Genomic DNA, 20446 nt, shown 5'->3' with positions numbered 1-20446 from the left:
CATGGGACCTTCAACAACATTCCGGACATCACTCCAATACTCCAATCCCCCTCTCCCAACAAACTCCTCCGCAGCCCTAACCGCCTCGCCCAACCCCCTCTCCCTCTCTCCCTCAAGCTCACTATGTCCCGTCCACCCACCCGCATCTGGATTGACACAACTGTTCCTTCTCATATGAGCGTGGAGCCTATCGTGCTCTGCAACGAGAAGTTTCAGGACCTCAGTGCGGGAGGATTGAAAGACGAAGGTAGAGAGGAGAGTAGGTATGCGGGGGGCGAGGACACTGATTTCGGTCGGAGCGTCATGCAAGAAATTCCGTAACGCGGTAATCTTCTCGCGGTCAAGCCGTGCGCGTTTGAGTGCGCGTTCGAGGGCATTCACGTCTCGGATATCTTCGTCGTCGTCATCGGCGGGACCTCCGTCGTCTGGGCCGGCAAACATACTCTGAAACCGGGATTCGCGTTCGGCGGCGGAGTAGACGGTCCAGTAATCCTCGACTGGGGCGCTGATGCGGCTGCCGTCGGATTGTTGAAGGGGATTTTGGGTTGAAATGGGGAGTTGTCGTGTTCGTTTGCGTACCCATCGTCTCCGGCGCACGAATGATTGGAACCAGATGTGCGTCCCATGCCATCTCGTACCATGAAACTGGAATGAGTACGACCACCCGTTATCGTCCACATCCTGACTCATATCCACGAACCACCTCGGCCAAGCCCACGTCCACGTCGGATCGGGTGGTTGTGCGTCAGCTACCGTCACCGGGGAATGGACATGTCGGGTCTGGACCCCGCGCCAGCGGCCGGATGCGATTGAGGCTGTTTCGTCGGCCGGTGGTTGTCGTTTTTTGAAGGGGTTGCAGAAGGGGTTGTAGGTCTTTGCGGAGCGGATGATGCGGCGTTGGACGGGTGCGAGACGGGTCCACGGTGAGGGATCGAAATTCAACAAACCCGCTGATGAGAACAACGGAATACCGCAGAAGAAACATCCGCGTTGGTTTTCGTACAGAACATCCACCTCTTCCTGTTCCTCCCCTCCAATGTCCGTACCATCAAAGGTAGCTGTTGTAGCCCGTGATCGCGGTGATAGAATCGTCCTCATCCGCGTAGAAGCATCATCCGCGATCTCCTCCTCCTGCGCAGACATAATCTCATCCTCATCCGCCGTATCATCCTCGACCCCACCCAACCACCCATGCCGTCCCGTAACATGATCCTCGACCCGCACACGATGCGGTTCCCGAATATACGGTTCCCGCTTCTTCTTCCTCCTCATCAACTTCGGCACCTTCGAAACGCGGCGATGGATGTGGACACGGTCATTGGTCTTGTGAGACGCAGCAGCCGAAGCGAGCGACGTCCGTCGCGAGTGGATATCGTCGTGAGTCGCCAGGGCTCGTAACGCCGGCGTTGCCGGGAGGAGAGGCGAGCGCTCAGTTGGATGATGTCCGAAGTCGTTCAGCTTGGCACGCTCTTTCACGGATGTATGCGCCCTGTCCAGGCAGTGAATACGTCGTCCAACTGCCCCGTTGTCGTGGATGTATGCGCTGTTTGCTCAGTGGTTGGACCCTTGGCGTAGTGTTGTCTGCTATCAGCGTCGGTGGCAGTACTGCCGCGATGCGCCACTCCGAACTCGCAAACTCGCGCCCCATAACAATACTCCAGGAGTCCACCTGTCCAACACTCAAACTTATACCCCCCCCCCCCCCCATCGTCGCTCGCTTCACTTGTTAACCAGCAAGTAGTCACTCCTTCGACATGGATATCATTCTTGATATCTGCGATACCTATGCGTTCGACTATGCCTACGCCAAGGCCTTCCCCGTCCACTTGCCGAGCAATGTGACGCTCGATGCCGCGACACGGGACCACTTTTCGACCTTGTCGTCATTGGCGCGGGATAATGCACACAGACAGTATTTCTCTCTGTTCATGATTACCTGGATCTTTGGGATCTTGACATACTTCATGTTCGCTTCCCTCTCCTACGTCTTCATCTTCGACCACGACACGCTCAAACACCCCAAATACCTCAAAAACCAAGTCTGGCTCGAGATCAAGCTCACCCTCGAATCACTCCCGCAAATGGCGATCCTTACCGCGCCCTGGTTTTTGGCAGAGGTGAGGGGGTACAGCAAGTTGTACATGGACCCGAAGGAGTATGGGTTGTGGTATATGTTTGCGCAGTTTCCGCTGTTCATTATGTTTACGGATTGTTTCATTTATCTGATTCATCGGGGGTTGCATCATCCGCTTGTGTACAAGAGGTTGCATAAACCTCATCACAAGTGGATTGTGCCTACGCCGTATGCCTCGCATGCTTTCCACCCGTTAGATGGGTATGCTCAGGTTTGTGATCATCAAATTGAAAGACTTTCGTGTGGGTGGGAGCTAACAGTTGGTTGTGACAGTCTTTGCCGTACCACATCTTCCCATTCATCTTCCCCCTCCACAAAATCTCATACATCGCCCTCTTCACCTTTATCAACATCTGGACAATTCTAATCCACGACGGCGAATTCATCGCCAACAACCCCCTCATCAACGGTGCCGCCTGCCACACCATCCACCACCTCTACTTCAACCACAATTACGGACAGTTCACGACGTTGTGGGATCGGTTGGGCGCAAGTTATCGCAAGCCTGAACAGGAGTTGTTTGAGAAGGAGAAGAAGATGAGTGTGGAGATGTGGAAGAAGGAGGTTAAGGAGATGGAGAAGGTGCAGAAGGAGGTTGAGGGGGATGCGGATGATCGCCAATACCTCTCTGAGGCTCAGGCGAAGAAGACCATCTAAACGCCCCTCCCCTCAGCACTTTAGACTGTATACGCAATTGGACCTTGGCTTGCATGACCCGAGATTGCTTATTCTTCGGAATCCGTTCGTCTTCGTAGATTATTATCGAATTGCTACGATATCCTATTCTTATTTTCCTTCGTTGTTTGCCATTGTAACATCTCCATCTTCTCCCTGCTTCGCTTCGTCCTGGGGGTCCTTCTTGGCCGCCGGCCCAGACGACTTCGTAAACATCTCCCGAAACGCCGCATTGCCCAACGGCTTCTTCACCTCCGTCTTTTGCTCCCCTCCCTGCGTACCCGCCGCCCTCGCCTTATTCGCAACCGCCACCGGAATGCCCGACCGTCCACCCACAAAGCCCAACCCAACCCTCCCTCTCCCCCTTCCCCTTGCCGCCATCGGCCTCATCACACTCTGCGGCGGTAACATCACCCTAGGCATCGTCTTCGTCGATGCCGCCATCCCCGCCTCAGCCGGCTTCTCCAACATCGGCTCCCTCATCAACTCCTCATACGTCCCAATCCTGATATGTCTCCCACTCAATTCCGCACCTTCGAGTGCCATCGTAGCTTTCCCCGCATCAGCGACAGCGTCGAATTCCACCACCGCACCACCATGTTCGGGGATGAGGTTGACTCGGCGGAGGGATCCGAATGGCTCGAAGAGTGCGCGGAGTTTGGCGTCGTTGACGGTTTGTGCGACGTTCATCACACCCAGCGTCTTTCCCCTAATCTCACTCTTTGACGGTGGGGGTGGCATATCCGCATGCGCAACCATCGCCGCCTTCTTCTCCACCGTGATTCTTTGGCCGCCCTCGCCATCACCCTCACCCTCACCCCTTTGCGCAGCCCGCCTCTCCGACCGATTAGGCGCCGCGTTGGCGACCCGTTTGCGGGGATCCGCCTCACTCTTCTCAACCTTCAATACTCTCGTCAACAACTTCTCCCCATCCGCCCCAAGTGCCTTCTCCGCCTCCTCCCTCCCCCCAAAAATCACGAATGCAGCACCCCTATGCCGTCCCGGAACCTTCGTCGGCATTAACCGCACCTGCTCCACTGTCCCATATTTGCCAAAGAATTCCTTGAGCGTGGACTCATCGGCGGCGAAATCGACGTTCGTGACGTAGATCTCCCGTCCTTCGTACATCGCCCCACTCCTCCCCACCTTCTTCCCCGGATCCGAGATCTTCACAACCAACCTCCCCTTCCCCTCCTCACCCAGTTCAGCCAACTCCTTCCCATCCAACGCCTCGACCGCAGCATGCGCCTCCCCAGGCCCACTCATCTGCAAATAACAAAACCTCCGATGCTGATTCACCGTCAAACTCGGAAACCTAACATCGACAACCTCACCGAACTGTCCAAACGTCTGCCGCATCCATTTCTCGTCTGCGAGGGGAGGGAAGTTGGTTATCCATAACGTTGTACCACACGCTTCTTTGATCTCGATACTCTTACCCTCCAATTCTCTTCCATTACGGGTTAGGGCCATGAGTACGTCCTCCTTTGCTTCGAACTCGACGAATGCGGTGCTGGAGTCGGAGGTGGAGGTAAGTTGGATGGATTTCACTGTCCCGCACTCGCGGAAGAACTGGCGGACGCGAGTGTCGGTGATGGCGGAGGGGAGGTTTTGGACGAGAATAGTGAGGTGCTCGCGGTCGCGTTGCGGTTGCGTTTCGTCGGTCTTGGCCTTTTTGGGGGCTGGTTCGGGAGCTGACGCTTTTGACGACTCTTGCTCCAGTTTACGCTTGTTGTCGATTGGAACAGCAGCCTGCGCTGCGCCGGCCGGGAGCACGGGAGCCTCCTCCACGAGCGTACCGACAGCTTCCACAGCAACAGGTGCACCAGCACTCACCTGAGCCTGAAACTGCGCATACTCCTTTGCCTTCCTCGCCGCGTCGACCTTCCGTGCCTTCCTCGCCATAACCAGACACCTCTCCAAATCTTCCACCCCTCCAGCCTCCTCTTCAAGCGTCATCCACGCCTCCAACACCCTCTCAACGTCATCCAACGGCCTCAGACACGCTCCTTTGTAAACCTCTCTTGCGTGTTGTAAGGAGCCGTGCCGGCGTTCCCAGTCAGCATATCGGAGCCAGAAGGAGGCGAGCTTAGATGATCCACGACGCGCGATGAGGGAGAATAGGTCACGGGCTTTTTCGGGTTTGTTGAGGAGGGTTATGATGGAGATTTCGAGGTAGTCGAGAGTGTGGGCGGGGTCTTTTTCTTTGAAGGAGCGGAGTGTGTCTTTTGAGGCGGCTTTGATCTCTTTGTAGACTTCGAGGCCTTCGTCGCTTGCCCAGTCTTCGCAGTCGCGCTTTATGAACCCGATCCAGGCTTGGTGAACTTTGATAGTCTCCGTCAAGCTAGACTTTAGCAATCCGGTGCTGAACGCTCTGTCCTTGATTTTCTCGATTTCCTCTTCGGGAGCATGTAGACGCTCGAGTGTCCGAATATAGTGACCCCATAGGTCTCCGCTCCATGGGCATGTACGGACGGATCTCTCCAGCAGTGGCACGAGCTCCTGTACCGAACCTTCCACTTCAATCAGGTAAAGAACGTACTCATCCCAGATCCCCGCTGAGAATGGATGTGCTGCCATTGTACGCTCATACAATGCCTTCCTCAATTCCGGGATCTCATGCTCCCTCCTCGTAAACTCGAAGTGGATATATTCCGCGAATGCCTCAGCCGAGTTCCCGGACTGCTTCAGACTCGTCTCGAACGGTTCTCGTGCATGTAGCAGCCTCCGGGTATTAGCGACGATTGTATTAGCTGCCACGAGTTCGACCTCGTAATCAGCTTCGAGGTATTTGCTGACGAAGGAGGAGTAATTGCTGAAGGTCCCTTCGAGGTCGAGGTGGGGGATAGCGAGGCGGTCAAGGTAGAGCTTCCTCACGTCAGCGACAGACATCAAGCTACTCTCCAGTTGCCCTTGTTTCCATTCAATATAACGCTTCCATATTTGCGATGATGCAGCGACATGGTATTGCGTAGCTCTAACAGCATCCTCATAGACCTTCGCAACAAGAGCATCAGAGAACAGCTCCGCCAGTTGGTTCTCCGGCGCGTTGACATAATTCCAATGTCGCTCCTGCACGAAGTCCATATACTCCTCCCACAGCTGCACCGACAAAAAGTCCTGCACAGCCCTCTCATACAACTCCAACACATGCACATTCTCCTCTTCAACTGTCATTGTAGCCTTCGCATCACTTAACCATTCCAACCATTGCTGTTCCGTCAAAGGAAAGTACGCATGCAGGCTCTCCCGTGCGCTTTTGAGCTCGTCGGCGAGTGCTGGTCCACCGCGACGGAGGAGGGAAATGTGGGTCAAATGTGATTGATAGTCGTAGGGTGAAGAAGCGAGGTGAGCGGTTAAAGACGCAATGCTTTCGATGTCAGCTTCTGTGAGCTCCGGAAGAGCCATTGGCACCTCTGACATCTCCTGATCCGCCATGTTGATCGCGTTGGCGGTTATCGATGGTCGACATTACCGTTGTCATGCGCAACACTGCCGAACCTGCACCGGGGTACGACAGTGCCTTTCCAATGCTTATACGAGACGGCTTACTTTGAGGAAAACATTATGATTTTCGGTTATATCTGGGTATCTAATTTTATGCGTCTTTCGGTCGTGCGGCAGATGAACGTCGTCTCTACACGTTCACCTTCAAGACCTCCTTCAAAAAGCCCTTCGAGAACCCCACAGCCTGCTGGAAGTTCACCTCGAAGCCATCGATACCACCATAGTATGGATCATCAACAATGCGCTTTTCCCCCTTCTCTCCGTACTCGCCAAAGAGCTTGACGACCGCAGTCCCATCTCTCGGCTTTACCCGCTGAAGATCACTCAGGTTCGATCGATCCATGCACAAGACATAGTCAAATTCTGTGAAGTCCTTCTGACGGATTTGGCGAGCGTAGTGGTTTACTGGGACACCGTGCGATTCACACGTAGAGACTGAGCGAGGATCAGGTGCTTCGCCAACGTGGTAAGCGGCAGTACCACAAGAGTCAATCCTGGAAAAGCGATCCTCAAGACCCAATTCCTTCACAGTATGTTTGAAGACAGCCTCGGACATCGGTGAACTATACTCGTTGTCAGTTGAAGCTCGAGGAGGAAGGCGGCGGTGCGAGAATGATACCGGCAAATGTTGCCCAAGCAAACAAAGAGAACGGAGATTTGATCGTTTTGAGGCATGACGGAAATGAATGAGGAGATAGGAAACTTTCCCCCGTCTTTAAGCTGGCTAGTCGCGTTGCACGTCGAGATGGCGATATCAATACCGTACGTACAGAAGCTGCAGCGATCTGCAGTAACGACGATTCCCGAATACGGTTGACATATACAAGGCATATACAGAACGTTCAAGTCTTTAAATTCAATTTTCGAAACTTGTACTGATATTGATCCAAGCGGAAATCCCGTCTCTGAACCCCGCCTGAATGTACAAATTCAAACCCTCCCACGCTCCGTCCGTGTACAGTGTACCACCGTCTTTGCAGCTCAATGAAGATTGCTGCTAAGGAATGGAGCGTGCAGTGATGCTGCCACCTTTCCAGACCTGTGCATGACGTCTATCCTCGTTAACCTGCCAATTGCGTCCCCGCGGACGAACTGCACGGTTGCTGGAATGAAGGCGTCCGAATCATGCAAACCTATCTGCAACGAATTTACCACGCGGTCATCTTTGAGGGCGAAGAAGCTGGCAACATCAACAACGGACGAAGATGTGCGCGCAAGGTTTGCTGGGAGAGAACAAGAGAATTCACGAAGTTTGGTGAAGTTAGCAAGGGTCGCCGCAAGTTCCCTGAGTTCATCGTCCTAATTACAGAACATGGGCCAATGGACACTAGACAGCAGGGAAACAATATTCATACGTTCGCTGAGGTCACAGCTAAGAATCAAAGCTCGTATGTCAAGGCCTTCGAGTGTATCATGCAATTGGACTGCAAGTTAATCAAACAGAAAGTCTCCTAGATTATCAGCCAAATTGAATCGGGGGGTCCCGTTTCCCCGCCTCGTCGTACAGGCATGGATACTGAGGTCCGTTATGTGCTGAACATGTTCGAATCTGTGAAAGTTCTGCCCCTTCAATCCATTCCAACAAGGCTCCAGGGTCGTCAATGCATAAAACAACTTTTCTCAAACATCGGTAAGAAGCTTCCATACAACAAAGGCGAAGGGTTTTCACCAATGACAGCGAAAATTTCGCGGTTCGTGATGCAACAAAGGTTCTTGCAAGCTTGTCGGATCTGTCGCAGGTGGGCAGGATTAAGGAGTGCCACGACCGAGGTGAGGATCTCCACCGGGAGGTCGGTGAAGCTTCATGATTGAGGACGATTGGTGAGGCTCATGGTATTGAAACTCGCAAAGCCGCAGGTGTAATGTTTTCATAAGGGCCAAGGTCAAATTAAAGTCTGAGGTTGTTGGCGCGGTGGACAGCACAGCTGCGTCGGCAATGTTGAGGAGAGTCGGGAAGGGCCCGGCCCGTGCGAGCGGACAGCAGCTGATACGGAGCTAGCAACAAGTTGCTATAACGGCGAGGCAAAGGTCAATATAAGACAGGCAAGGACTTGAATGACCTTAAAAGGCAGATTGGGTGAACGCTGCTTATACTCTGGAGTGAGTCGTGACACCTATGCATTACCTCCACCGCTTCTCCTCCGTGTTCCTCATTACTCCTCCGCCTTCCTCCGCTGTCATTCTCCAAGAGATGCAGAGATTCCTCTTTGAAATCACAAAGGCTATGTTCGAACTATTGCAGCTGCGAGCCCTTCATAAAAATACGAATATCGTTCCATAACAACACGTAGATCAAGACTTCCCACGATCGCCTGCAGCCTGGATACCTATTACCCGCGTTTTTCTGGGATAATGGTCATGGAGCCGCCCAAAATGACATTGGCACAAGAAACGATGTTGAATCTAGGAAATCAAAAAGTGAGACATTCATTGTGGCAGCCAGATCCCCCAAGCGATACACCTCTATGCTCTCCAGCGCACGGTATTCACTGTCGCGATTGAAGCGAACATCTGCTGCCTCAAATCCATCGTTCACTAGCTGCATCGTTTCCAGCGCATTGTTGCCGAGATAGGCTATCTCGAATCAAGGGTATAACCGAGGCGCTCTTGGTGTATCGGGATCGCACAAACATGTTCCCGCAGCCTGGTGAACTTGCGAAGGGATTGCCCAAACGCTCTTGCGTCCTGGTTCAACAGCGTGAGCATATTTCGGCTGGTATTGTACATATGTCTTACCTCCAAGGATCCCTCTTCAATACGCAACTCATGTATGTCGAGGCGTTCCACATTATTATCCCAAACGGTTGATTTGCAATCATCATTGGACCTGGAATGATAGATGCAGACACCGTTTTGCCCTCCTCTTTCCTCTCACAGCATGCAAGGCAAGAAAGAGAGTCAAATGTTTCAAATGCGGAGTCTTGATCAGCATGAACAAGTTTGCAGAATAGTCTCGATACAACCGGACATCTGAGTACTTCACATGGAGCCTTAGGACACGCAACAGCTTCGGAGTACAAGAGCAGGACGGTCGGTTTCTGCATCCTGTAAGTTTTTGAATCCCTGTACAATCTCTATGGTCGAGGTGGAAGGGTTGCCTTCGAGGAAGTCTCTGAGGTTGATGTCGCGACGCGGGGTAACCAACCTGAAAGACACAATGCCTTGAGGTTTCGCAGTTGTAACATTCGAAAATGAGGCAGAATATATCACAGTAAAGGGCAGAACTGAGGTGAACATGTGCAATGCTCTATCACAGCCGGCGCCAGAAACGGAGTTCCCATGCGTGACAGAGCGCACCCAGCCAGCGCACCGCGACAACAGTAAATACTGACCTTCGATGTTGGATTTCATCATAGAGGTTTCGTAAACTCTGTCTATGCCCCATCGGCTTATATCTATGAAGTTCCCGTCGCATACTTGATGGACATAACCCCTCGTACTTATTCCTCCTCCGCCCTCCTCTTTTCACCTTTCGGGCCGGCCACCAAGGTTACGAGGAGGGCATCCACATTCTTCTTTGCACACACTGACATGAGGGTCGTGATCCATCAGGGAGGACGTTGGAGGACCACCTGCGCACATTTGCATACTGTATCGTTTCGCTTGAACTGCCACGGATATCCCTGTTCTTCGAAATTCCATGGATCCATCTACCGATCCTCGGCACCTCAACTCCCGTCTTCCTCGAATCAAACTGGAAAAACTTTTCCTCGAGGTTTGTATTCCATTGGTACTAAATAAAACTTGTCGCAAGGGAATCAGATCAGATCACATCTCGACCAGCTGACTCACCCTTTACCCGGGCCATATGTGTAAAAATAATTTGGTCGCGGTATACAGGCGCTCGTACGGCCTACAGGTGACTTCGGTTGACTCAGTGGAAGCCAAACTGTATTATAACTGATAGACTTCGAGCAAGTACAAACGGTCGATTATGCTTTTTCCTGCTGTCCTAAGAGCCAGCGCAAACTCTATTCTACGGAATCAGCTCAGCAGACCATCACCGGCAGCCAGAAGACTGTTTAACGCGACCTCACAAGCAATGGCCGCACGTAGGATTGACGGGAATGCGATCGCACGGTGCGTCATGGAGTCATATTCATGATCTTACAATTGCTAACATGTCGGTAGGTCAATCCGTGAGCGCTTGTCCGCTGAGATCACCGAGACGCAAAAGACCATTCCTGCTTTCCACCCTTCCCTCGCAATCATCCAGGTCGGAGAGCGTCCCGACTCCTCCCAATATGTTCGCATGAAGCAAAAGGCTGCGACCGAGGCCGGCATCACTTGCAACATCTACAAATTACCCGAGACCATCACCGAGCCCGAACTCCTCAAGGAGATCGGCAAGCTCGACAACGACCCCGCTGTGCACGGTATTCTCGTCCAGCTTCCCGTCCCCAAGCACATCAACGAGCAGGCCGTTACCGAGGCTGTGTCGCTGGCGAAGGACGTTGATGGTTTCTCTACTGTGAACATTGGAGAGTTGGCGAAGAGGGGTGGACAGCCTACCCACGTTCCCTGTACCCCGGCGGGTATCATGCACCTCCTCCGCGAATCCGGCGTTGACCCCAGCGGTAAGCGTGCCGTCGTTTTGGGTCGTTCCGACATTGTCGGATCTCCCGTTTCTTACTTGTTGAAGGAGGCCGACGCTACCGTCACCGTCTGCCACTCCCGCACCCAGAACATCGAGGAGATCGTCCGCGAGGCCGACATCGTCGTCGCTGCCATTGGTAAGGCCGAGTTCGTAAAGGGATCGTGGTTGAAGCCCGGATGTACCGTTATCGACGTTGGTACCAACTTTATCCCCGACTCTACCAAGAAGTCTGGGTCCCGTCTCGTCGGTGACGTTGAGTTTTCCGCTGCCGCCGAGGTCGCCGGTGCCATCACCCCCGTCCCCGGAGGTGTCGGACCCATGACCGTCGCCATGCTCTTGCAGAACGTCGTCAACTCCGCCAAGACCCACCAGACCGCCTCTGCCAAGAAGGCCATTCGTCCCCTCCCCCTCGACCTCCAGGACCCCGTTCCCAATGACATCACCATCGCCCGTTCCCAGACTCCTAAGCTCATCTCTGAGGTCGCTGAGGAGCTCGGTATCGCCGATACTGAGTTGGAGATGTACGGTCGCTACAAGGCCAAGGTCGACCTTTCCATCTTGAAGCGTTTGGAGCACAAGAAGGATGGTCGTTACGTCGTCGTCACTGGTATCACCCCCACTCCTCTCGGTGAGGGTAAGTCCACCACCGTCATGGGTCTCGTTCAGGCCCTCGGTGCTCACCTCGGTAAGACCGCTTTCGCTACCGTCCGTCAGCCCTCCCAGGGTCCTACTTTCGGTATCAAGGGTGGTGCCGCAGGTGGAGGTTACTCTCAGGTCATTCCCATGGATGAGTTCAACTTGCACTTGACTGGTGATATCCACGCTGTCACTGCTGCTAACAACTTGTTGGCTGCTGCCATTGACACCCGTATGTTCCACGAGAACACTCAGAAGGACAAGGCTTTGTACTCTCGTCTCGTGCCTGCTAAGGGCGGTGTCCGTAAGTTCGCACCTGTCATGTTCAGGCGTCTCAAGAAGTTGGGTATTGACAAGACCAACCCTGATGACTTGACCGAGGAGGAGATCACGAAGTTCGCTCGTCTCGATATCGACCCTGAGACCATCACTTGGCAGCGCGTCCTCGATGTTAACGACCGTTTCTTGAGGAAGATCACTGTTGGTCAGGGATCTACCGAGAAGGGCTTCACCCGCCAGGCTGGATTCGATATCTCTGTCGCTTCGGAGTGTATGGCCGTCCTTGCTCTCGCTAACGACTTGAAGGACATGCGTGAGCGTTTGGGCCAGATGGTCGTCGCCTCTTCTCGTTCCGGCGAGCCCATCACTGCCGATGACATCGGTATCGGAGGTGCTTTGACCGTCTTGATGAAGGACGCTATCAAGCCTAACCTCATGCAGACCATTGAGGGTACCCCCGTCTTCGTCCACGCTGGTCCCTTCGCTAACATCGCTCACGGAAACTCCTCCGTCATCGCTGACAAGATCGCCCTTAAGTTGGCTGGTACTACCCCTAACGCCGAGGAGGCTCCTGGATACGTCGTTACCGAGGCTGGCTTCGGTGCTGATATGGGTATGGAGAAGTTCTTTGACATCAAGGTCCGTCGCTCTGGTTTGACTCCCGACGCCGTCGTCCTCGTCGCTACCGTCCGTGCGCTTAAGTCCCACGGTGGTGCCCCGGACGTCACCCCCGGACGTGCCCTTCCCGCCGAGTACTCCACCGAGAACGTCGAGATGGTCCGCAAGGGTTGCGCCAACTTGCGCAAGCACATCGAGAACGCCGGCAAGTTCGGTATGCCCGTCGTTGTTGCCATTAACCAGTTCCACACTGATACTCAGGCTGAGCTCGACGCTGTCCGTGAGGAGGCTTTGGCTGCTGGTGCCAAGGCTGCTGTTCCTACTTACCACTGGGCTAAGGGTGGTGCGGGTGCCATTGACCTCGCCGAGGCTGTCATGGAGGCTTGTGAGTCTCCTGACAAGAACTTCAAGTTCTTGTACGAGCTCGACATCCCCATCGAGCAGAAGATCGAGACTATCTGCAAGGAGATTTACAACGCCGATGGTATCGAGCTCTCTGACCTCGCTAAGAAGAAGATCGAGACCTACACTAAGCAGGGTTTCGCTAATCTGCCCATCTGTATGGCCAAGACCCAGTACTCTATCTCCCACGACCCCACCCTCAAGGGATACCCCGCCAACTACGGCAAGGTTCCTATCCGTGATATCCGCGCTTCCGTCGGTGCTGGATTCTTGTACCCCTTGGCTGCTGAGATTCAGACTATCCCTGGATTGCCCACTGCCCCGGCCTACTTGAACATCGACATCAACGAGGACGGCGAGATCGAGGGTATGTTCTAGACGTTGACGTTTTAGAACTACAAAAAGTTCGTTACATTTGTATTCTAGCGATTTCTTTGGGTTTTTTTGACTTGTTTTGCATCCTTTCAACAAATGGTGCCGGTGTTCTTTGGGTTTGATATGGGCGATTCAACAGCGCTCGAGTTATCGTTCTTTTGGTTTTGGTTTTGTGTTTCCTTTCTGCTGCACTTGCATCGTATGGGGGACTTGTCATCACAGACGCTGTTGTCGAGATATAGACGAATATCACTTTTATTACCGTATCACGTTATTTCCCACAGTATCCTGCCCCTTCGAACTCCTTGGGGATAACTCATCCATACCAGTACTCCAATATGACTTTTGTGCACTCCAACTGATAGGATACTACTGGCCATTCGAAATTTTGTCGTGATTAAACTCCTTCTCGAGGTCTTCGTCTCGAGCTCCACCAGTCCTCCATGACCACTGTCGTCCCGTCTCTTTCTCAAGTCTATCGTAAGAACAGAATCGCAGGAGATAAGAAAGGCCGAGCCATTTAACATCAGTGACGAGACAACCTCGACGATAGTTGAGAGAAGTGAAATAAACGTGGAGCCTAAGCCGAACCCGGACATGACCATGAAGAACGACACAGCGAAGCAGAAGCAAAAAGCAATATGTATTAAGTGAGATGGATCAACGACTGGTGAAGCCAATGATACTGGTGTGGGAATTAATGATGTGTGCGCCTCTTCTTCTCATAATATGCCGACCAAATTCAACTGTTCGTATCCTCGTTTTTTTTTGTGGTGTCCCTCCTCGTCCTCGTTCCTCGGGCTCCTCATGATCCATCACATGCAAGATGCAACGTTTCACAACCCAAGAATACCCCAGTTGAACAACCCCCTCGTCGGTTGCTCCTCCTCATTGACATCAACCTCTATCGCATCTCTCTCCCTCTTCCTCCTCGCATTGTCGATGATGGCATCCCTTTGCCTATCAGCTTCATTGATAGAGGCTTGCTCGTACCGCCTCAAAGTATTACTGAGGCGATTCAACTCCTTGCCCCACATCCTCACCCTCACCGAATCCCTCAAATGCCTGTGAATCATCCTCAAAAACAACATGGCACTCCAGAGATCCTCTGCGTCGATATATCCGTGCGGGTTGCGCGCCGCATTGCTGGAGTTGCGGATCGGACGGTCATCCTCGAGGCGTTTGAGTGAGGAGATGGCGGTGCCGATTTGATATATGACGGACTCAGGCGCAGGAGCTCCGTTCGGCTTGTACGCTTTCGCCCACACTTCATGGAACGCCGTCCAAAAGTTTGCAAGACCCCACTGCGTTCCACAGGCGTACAATTGAGTCGTCTGATCCGCCCTCCTCGCCGCGTTCAGATATCGAGTCAACCCAGCTCCATCCTCGTCTTGCATCAAGAACTTCGTGATCATGACATTGCCAGCAGTGATCATTTTCTTAATGAGATAATCGACGTCCCATTCCTTGAGGATGTAGACACGACCAGCGTAATCTTCAAAATGGAATGGACGTGGCTGAAAATCACCACCCTCAGTAAACTTCGCGAAGGCGAAGTCGTCATGGGTGTGAGACTGAAAACAGACATTGCAAATGCCATTGCTGGGAAGAGGGAGGGCGTCCATACTAAGAGGATGGTTGCTCGGCGGGGTAGGAGTAGGCGTCTGATTACCCGCCGGCAATTGCTGTTGCTGTTGCTGAGTTTGCTGCTGAGATTCTTGCCCACCCATCTCCACACCCCCGACAGCATCATCCCCACCAACACCAACTCCAGAACCAGAACCAGAACCAACCTGCTCACTCAACGAAACCGGAGAAGCCAAGGGTGCAAGCGATAAGGCCGGAATAGCTTGGGTTGCCAATTCATTGAGATCGACAGGAAGATCCAGGTTCGATTCAGAGTCAGCGCCCGCTGAAGCGGGAGCAGAAATCTCTGCCGCGGCCAAAATGGGGATAGGAGTAGCAGTACCCAGGAGATGGAAGTCGTGCAACCAAGGGGCATCCGCCGGAGAGTCGGGGAGGTTATGTTGAGTGATGAATTCCGGCACATTTCGCACGATAACTTGCTCGATACGCTATACAAACATCATAGTTTAACAACACGAACAAGAGAAAGAGGAGGAAGGCAAGGATAACATACCCCGGACTTGACTAGCCTCTCCTGTCCCGACAAGTGTCTCCAACCCGGTGATCCCTCCGATGCCTCGCGCAAAGCCATGTGTACAAACGCCGCCCAAAGCTTCACAGCAAATACAACACCCCTCTCCCACTTTGCCTTCAGCACGAACTGTCTCAACCTCCAAATCACATCGTCGACAGACATAGGAGGGTCAGGGCGGCGGAGTTGCCAATGGATGTACGCGTAGTGAAGGATCTCGTAATCGAGATCAACCTGCAAATCAAAGAAGTTAGCAAAATGACTTCAAAGCAAAAGGTGTAAGTGCCAGCCGCGCCCCCACCCCCCAGCACTCCTCTCACAAATCCACTCAACTCTCCCCACATGTGTCCCATTCACATACACAGAAGTTCCCAGTAAAACAAAATATCCCCAACACCTCACGCAGCGCATCACAACTCCACTCTCGTGGAACATGCACCACCCACCAGTTTCATCCCAAAGCCAATTTGTACCAGACACACAAACTCTGACACCCTTAAACATCGCAACTAGGGCTATCATTTCCCACCTCCCTTGATAAATCACCTCGGGAGAGAAAATAACCTAGTCTGCACGCTGCCGAACTGTTGCCAGGACGGGTTCGTGTAGACCGCGGCGCCCGCCCTCTCGAACGGACACGTCGGCACGACCCAAAAGGTGGAATGTGTCAGAGTTTGCCGGAACAGCCGGCACAAACCGGGAATTGTGGGAGACTGTCCTTGTCAATGGGTGATCCGGGCCGTGACCAAATCCAAGTCCGTAAACAAGGTAAGCCATAAGGTCCGACTCACAAGAATCTCGGGGGTGATGGGTGCTGCGTCCCGCGTGAAAGCCCTAAAAAAGACGGACTCCATCGTGGCACGACTGTCGCACCCATAACCCGGTTGAGATCGTGAGGATGATGGGCTTATCGGAGAGCCCGAAGTGCTACGCTCGTGTTTAGTGCCAGTCATCAACAACATAAAGAACATAGTTGTTGAAACGTGCGGAGAAATTCACACCCGCGACGTGTGAAAACCCGAGGGTGTGATTGCCAGTGTGTGCACGTGTTGAGACGTGACTCTTATTTGGTGATTTTGGGTTGGTAGGGATTTGTGTGTGTGTGGTATGGAACGTGGGGTAGTTGGTGGGTTGATCGAGGCGTACCGGGAAAGATGGAGGGTTAGCTGTGGTGGGTGCACTTACCGTTTGGTGGTTGATGATTAGTTCGAGTGTGGTCTCCTGGGTGGGAGCTGGGAAGGGAGCCGCCATTGTAGCTGTTGAAGAAGTTGGGTAGATGTGAAGAAAGAGAAGGGAGGGACGGTGGAGGGCGGCGTTCTTATAGGGAAAACTTGGCACGGCAGGCATGTGGTTTTCTTGGCGGAGTTTCTTGGCACTAGGCCGTGTTGAGGCTAGATTTGATTTGTAATGTATCATGGGTCGCATTCGTGATCAAAGGGGGCGGGGCAATTGTCACGCTGGATGAGGGGCAACCCACGGAAGGCTCGTCTCGTGTTTTCAGGGGACGCCAACACTTGCCCACAATGAGCAAAATCCCCGCCTCCTGATCCCGCTGCCTGGACCGCTCGCCTGATGTCCGAGCAATGCAAACACTGGTCAGGATTACATCACTATTAAACTATGCGGAAATTGGGCGGAGGGCCCTCGGCCGGGTGTCTGGGGGTGCACTCGTTAGCGCGTGCACGTAAGAAATTAGCTTTGAGTGATCCTTGACACCATACCCATGACTTCTGCGATACTCGTCTGATTGCTGATCTGAGCACAGTTTCAAAATCCGATCATTGAGAGGAGCATCAACATGTCTCTTCTCTCAGAGTTTGACAGTTTTTAAGAAATGTTTCCTGGACGGTCGATGGGGGTCCCAGCGGACTAAGTTGCACTAGCGCGGAACGGGCAGTGCGCCTTTGAGTGATCCGTCTCACTGGTACGGAATTTGGAAACTTTTCGCATTCTTCGGCAATATCGATATCACAAAGTGATCTACATAGATGGAAGGGATCTTGGTAGACTTTTTACCCTCGGGGACATGGCAGCGGTGTCAAGGCAACGTCGCGACGGGGTGCTGGGTACGCGGGCCCGGGAGGATCAGACCTGGGCTCAAGAGTATTGTGTCTCCAAACTCCGTGGTATGTCATTGATAATGTCCAAGTCAGTTCTTAATTTATGTCGTTTCGCAGCTGAAATTAACCTCATCTCAACCCTGGGCGACGGCGAGGGCGCAGCGCGAACCTGTTGTGCACATGTCCAGTTGCCCGCAACGATTGCGAAGGGACACCAGCAGCACTTACAGCAGACCGCCATCATGAGCATTAGAACCGCAATCGCAGCAGGAATTCCTTATCTCCAGCCGAGCTCCCTCGATCGCCCTTCTCCTGCGGTCCACCTATGTATTGTTGAGCGATATGTCCATCTCAAGCTTGAACCAACCAGAGAAGGGGAGTCTTAGGGCACGCATACTGGACAACTTGAGGCCTTCCGATTTCAGTGGCCGAAAGGAGTATATCTCAGAGGTTTGTCCACCATCCAGAGTTCGTCCTCGAACTTCCGCTCACACAGATTACAACTGTCCTAGCTGCTGATTCGGAACTCCACCAACGACGCGACCAAACGAACTGCAGCAAACCAGCTGCCTTATTGCTCGTTCTTCCTCCCGAGCTCGACTTTAGCTTTGCCGTCATCGTCTGTGTTACTTTCACATCAACCCGGGAAAATATGCACCTCGACGAACTCCGGGCTGACCTGATCAGAGGAACACTGCCACCACCTATAGCATCTATGTTCGGTCTTCGCCTCGGGGTGGATCCGGTCGTTGGCGGTGGTTGGTTTTATTATGGTACCGCGTCAAGGCATATGGCTGGATACTCGTGATGTGGAGTAGTTGAGTGTAGGCGTCTCGGACTTTGGATCGTACGGGTGCTATACAAAAAACTGATCAGAGTAGAGTTAGCTATCTCGATGGTTTGGGACTGTGCTGGAGCAATATGGTTCTATATGTATCCAATACGTACGCCAAATTTTGCACTCCTTGTCTGAACCAGGCGATCATGATTTCGCTGGGGCGCAATGACCAGGTCCCTTTACTCACGATATTTCTCACTTCATATGACTCTATATCTGTGTCGTTTCGTGAAGGTTGTTGTCACGTCCTCGCCCACGCCAATTTTGACTTTCAATCGCGATCGAGGTCGTTAACTCTAAGCAGGTACTTGGCAGTGGATGTGGGTTGCACCATCCGAGGCACTCCCGTGTCCTTTATGGGTAGCGGCACAGGGAATATCACACCTCGAGTGTATCCTAGCTGGCTTATCTGGGGTTTCAATTATGCTTAGCATCTTCTTTGGACGGTCTTTGAAAATTCCCACGCCTTCACCAGCTGGGGAGTACACACGCCCACAGCCAGGTTTGAGGTGCAATGGTAAACAGGTTTATACATTAGGTATTATCAAGGTTTTGCTCGGTACATATCCACATGTAGCAATGGCCATTTGCAATGACATTTGAAGTTTCGTGAACAAGACTTGCATGCGTGATTCATAAAGATCTTTTGGATTACTCAAAGATACCTACCCCATATACTCTCACGTCTACTTAGACCAGCTCTTTCCCTCCCCATCCCTCCTCCTGACGTCGTTTCTCTGCTTCTCATAAACCTCCTTCTTCGAATCCCTATCAACACCCTCAATTCTCCTCGCAGTCCTCGGACGCCCAGAAACACTCCTCTTCGATTCTGTCTTACCACTCGCTCCAATCGTGATGTTCACCTTTGGCGGTACGTCTCCGAAACCGAAACTCTTACCAACAGCAACGAGATCGAGCTTGTTGATATCGAAGATGGATTTGAGGGAGTATGAGGCGTAGGCTTGGAGGTAAGAACGGTATCCATCCTTGGCGGATTTGTTGAGGTAGTAGTTCTTGGAGACGAGTTTCTCGAGTTGCGATTGGACGTTTGCAATCTTGGTCTTCTCGAATGCGAATTCGTTGAGGGGGACCTTGGCAGCCTTGAGATATCTTAAGAATCCGAGTTCGGAGGGAAGGAGGAAGAGGAGGGAACGGCCCTTTGCGCCAGCGCCGACACCACGAGCGGTACGTCCGACGCGGTGAATGTAATCACGAGGATCATCCGGAGGGTCGTACTGCACAATCCAGTCAACAGCCGGGATATCCAATCCACGAGCCGCAACATCAGTACAAATCAACACACCCCTCTCCGCATTCGAGAACTCAAAGAAAGTGTTCGTACGTTTCTGCTGCTTCTGTTTTCCGTGCAAGTCGAGGACGGGGAGGTCGATGTAGTTTAAAAGTTCGGCGTGGTATTTGACGGAGTTGCAGGAGGAGAAGAAGACGATGATTTTCTTCTTGAGGTTGCGCTTGAGGAAGGAGAAGAGGAGGAGGAAACGGGATTCGGAGGGGCAGACGACGTAACCCTGTTCGAGACCGTTGGCGGTTGAGGTTTCGGATCCAGAGTCGACGTTAATGTAGAGAGGACCAGGACGCAGCGAGATTCTTGCCAAGTCCTCGACCTTGGTAGTTTGGGTAGCGGAGAAGAGCATAGACTGACGGTTCTCGTTGGGAAGAATCTTAAGCTTTTTCGAGCAAGGGAGTCTGTTTGAAACGCGGATATGCATGCTACGAAACAAGGTTTAATTACCAAGCATGCCGGAGAGTAATGAGAGTCAGACGTCCAGAAAATGTATCATGAGCCGTGAAATGTCTTGACACTTCTAGACATCAACGAATGATTATGTTAAACTCACGGACGTTCAAGGTTGGTTCGTTGAAGTTTTCTCAATGAGCGTGGGAAGAACGGGTACCGTTGAACAGTGGACAAGGGCAGCACAGCTGCCGTAGCAAAAATAACTTCATAAAAAGGTGGACCATCAAGGCCAGTTGGTATATTCCTAGTCATCCACTATCGTATCCTACCACATCCGTGACGTTTTGGTTTAGTAAGCGGAAGGTCCACTCAACAAAAACCCACCATCAACCGGAATAATAACACCATTCGTGTACAACCCAGCCTTACTCGCCAAATACAAACGCCGTCCCAACCATCTCTTTGACATCG

The 20446-nt window shown here is 52.5% G+C and overlaps 8 protein-coding genes across 8 annotated transcripts in view; 2 read left to right on the top strand and 6 right to left on the bottom strand.

Annotated features, from left to right (window-relative positions):
• Positions 1–198: 198 nt before the first annotated feature.
• On the bottom strand, positions 199–1098 carry SAICODRAFT_54180 (uncharacterized protein; the record flags this gene model as incomplete). Its single annotated transcript, XM_019169270.1, has 2 exons — positions 199–780; positions 904–1098. Coding segments are annotated over 2 exons (777 nt in total), but the record flags the coding sequence as incomplete, so codon positions are not given.
• A 678-nt stretch (positions 1099–1776) lies between these two features.
• SAICODRAFT_77264 (sterol delta 5,6-desaturase ERG3) lies at positions 1777–2807 on the top strand. Its single transcript, XM_019171055.1, has 2 exons — positions 1777–2345; positions 2408–2807. Exons 1-2 carry the CDS (start codon positions 1929–1931, stop codon positions 2789–2791), a joined length of 801 nt encoding a protein of 266 aa, XP_019025770.1. The 5' UTR covers positions 1777–1928; the 3' UTR covers positions 2792–2807.
• Positions 2808–3289: 482 nt separating this feature from the next.
• On the bottom strand, positions 3290–6277 carry SAICODRAFT_77260 (uncharacterized protein; the record flags this gene model as incomplete). Its single annotated transcript, XM_019171054.1, has 3 exons — positions 4725–6277; positions 3654–4679; positions 3290–3593 (listed from the first exon to the last, which is right to left on the bottom strand). Coding segments are annotated over exons 1-3 (2853 nt in total), but the record flags the coding sequence as incomplete, so codon positions are not given.
• Positions 6278–6381: 104 nt separating this feature from the next.
• SAICODRAFT_29359 (LMWPc-domain-containing protein) lies at positions 6382–6998 on the bottom strand. Its single transcript, XM_019167386.1, has 2 exons — positions 6936–6998; positions 6382–6879 (listed from the first exon to the last, which is right to left on the bottom strand). Exons 1-2 carry the CDS (start codon positions 6989–6991, stop codon positions 6447–6449), a joined length of 489 nt encoding a protein of 162 aa, XP_019025768.1. The 5' UTR covers positions 6992–6998; the 3' UTR covers positions 6382–6446.
• A 1590-nt stretch (positions 6999–8588) lies between these two features.
• Positions 8589–9649, bottom strand: SAICODRAFT_29357 (uncharacterized protein). The gene is made up of 2 exons (XM_019167385.1): positions 9053–9649; positions 8589–9001 (listed from the first exon to the last, which is right to left on the bottom strand). The coding sequence occupies exons 1-2, from the start codon at positions 9358–9360 to the stop codon at positions 8836–8838; spliced, it is 474 nt and encodes a 157-aa protein (XP_019025767.1). The 5' UTR covers positions 9361–9649; the 3' UTR covers positions 8589–8835.
• Positions 9650–10358: 709 nt separating this feature from the next.
• On the top strand, positions 10359–13226 carry SAICODRAFT_23916 (FTHFS-domain-containing protein; the record flags this gene model as incomplete). The annotated part of the gene is made up of 2 exons (XM_019166737.1): positions 10359–10396; positions 10448–13226. 2 exons carry the CDS (start codon positions 10359–10361, stop codon positions 13224–13226), a joined length of 2817 nt encoding a protein of 938 aa, XP_019025766.1.
• Positions 13227–13943: 717 nt separating this feature from the next.
• On the bottom strand, positions 13944–15779 carry SAICODRAFT_202324 (uncharacterized protein). The gene is made up of 3 exons (XM_019166227.1): positions 15683–15779; positions 15364–15615; positions 13944–15298 (listed from the first exon to the last, which is right to left on the bottom strand). The coding sequence occupies exons 2-3, from the start codon at positions 15544–15546 to the stop codon at positions 14060–14062; spliced, it is 1422 nt and encodes a 473-aa protein (XP_019025765.1). The 5' UTR covers positions 15547–15615; positions 15683–15779; the 3' UTR covers positions 13944–14059.
• A 3186-nt stretch (positions 15780–18965) lies between these two features.
• The window catches only part of SAICODRAFT_17651 (ATP-dependent RNA helicase has1), a gene marked incomplete at its 3' end in the record, with an annotated part of 2472 nt that continues 991 nt past the window's right edge, over positions 18966–20446 (bottom strand). The window contains exon 2 of the mRNA XM_019165842.1: positions 18966–19959. Coding sequence (XP_019025764.1) covers positions 18966–19959 — 994 coding nt within the window. The remainder of the gene's footprint in view (positions 19960–20446) is intronic.

The sequence above is a fragment of the Saitoella complicata genome (genome assembly GCF_001661265.1).
Source record: "Saitoella complicata NRRL Y-17804 unplaced genomic scaffold SAICOscaffold_5, whole genome shotgun sequence".
NCBI classification, from domain to species: Eukaryota; Fungi; Ascomycota; class Saitoellomycetes; order Saitoellales; family Saitoellaceae; genus Saitoella; species Saitoella complicata.
This window is presented reverse-complemented; position numbering and strand designations above follow the sequence as displayed.

Bases quoted from the DNA above. Each gene is read 5' to 3' on its own strand.
- SAICODRAFT_77264 (XM_019171055.1), top strand. From the start codon at position 1,929: ATGATTACCTGGATCTTTGGGATCTTGACATACTTCATGTTCGCTTCC. The intron at 2,346-2,407 runs GTTTGTGATCAT...TGGTTGTGACAG, and splicing joins CGTTAGATGGGTATGCTCAG to TCTTTGCCGTACCACATCTT.
- SAICODRAFT_29359 (XM_019167386.1), bottom strand. From the start codon at position 6,991: ATGCCTCAAAACGATCAAATCTCCGTTCTCTTTGTTTGCTTGGGCAAC. The intron at 6,880-6,935 runs GTATCATTCTCG...CAACGAGTATAG, and splicing joins TGCTTGGGCAACATTTGCCG to TTCACCGATGTCCGAGGCTG.
- SAICODRAFT_29357 (XM_019167385.1), bottom strand. From the start codon at position 9,360: ATGCAGAAACCGACCGTCCTGCTCTTGTACTCCGAAGCTGTTGCGTGT. The intron at 9,002-9,052 runs GTAAGACATATG...CTGTTGAACCAG, and splicing joins TTGAAGAGGGATCCTTGGAG to GACGCAAGAGCGTTTGGGCA.
- SAICODRAFT_202324 (XM_019166227.1), bottom strand. From the start codon at position 15,546: ATGTCTGTCGACGATGTGATTTGGAGGTTGAGACAGTTCGTGCTGAAG. The intron at 15,299-15,363 runs GTATGTTATCCT...ATGTTTGTATAG, and splicing joins AGAGGCTAGTCAAGTCCGGG to CGTATCGAGCAAGTTATCGT.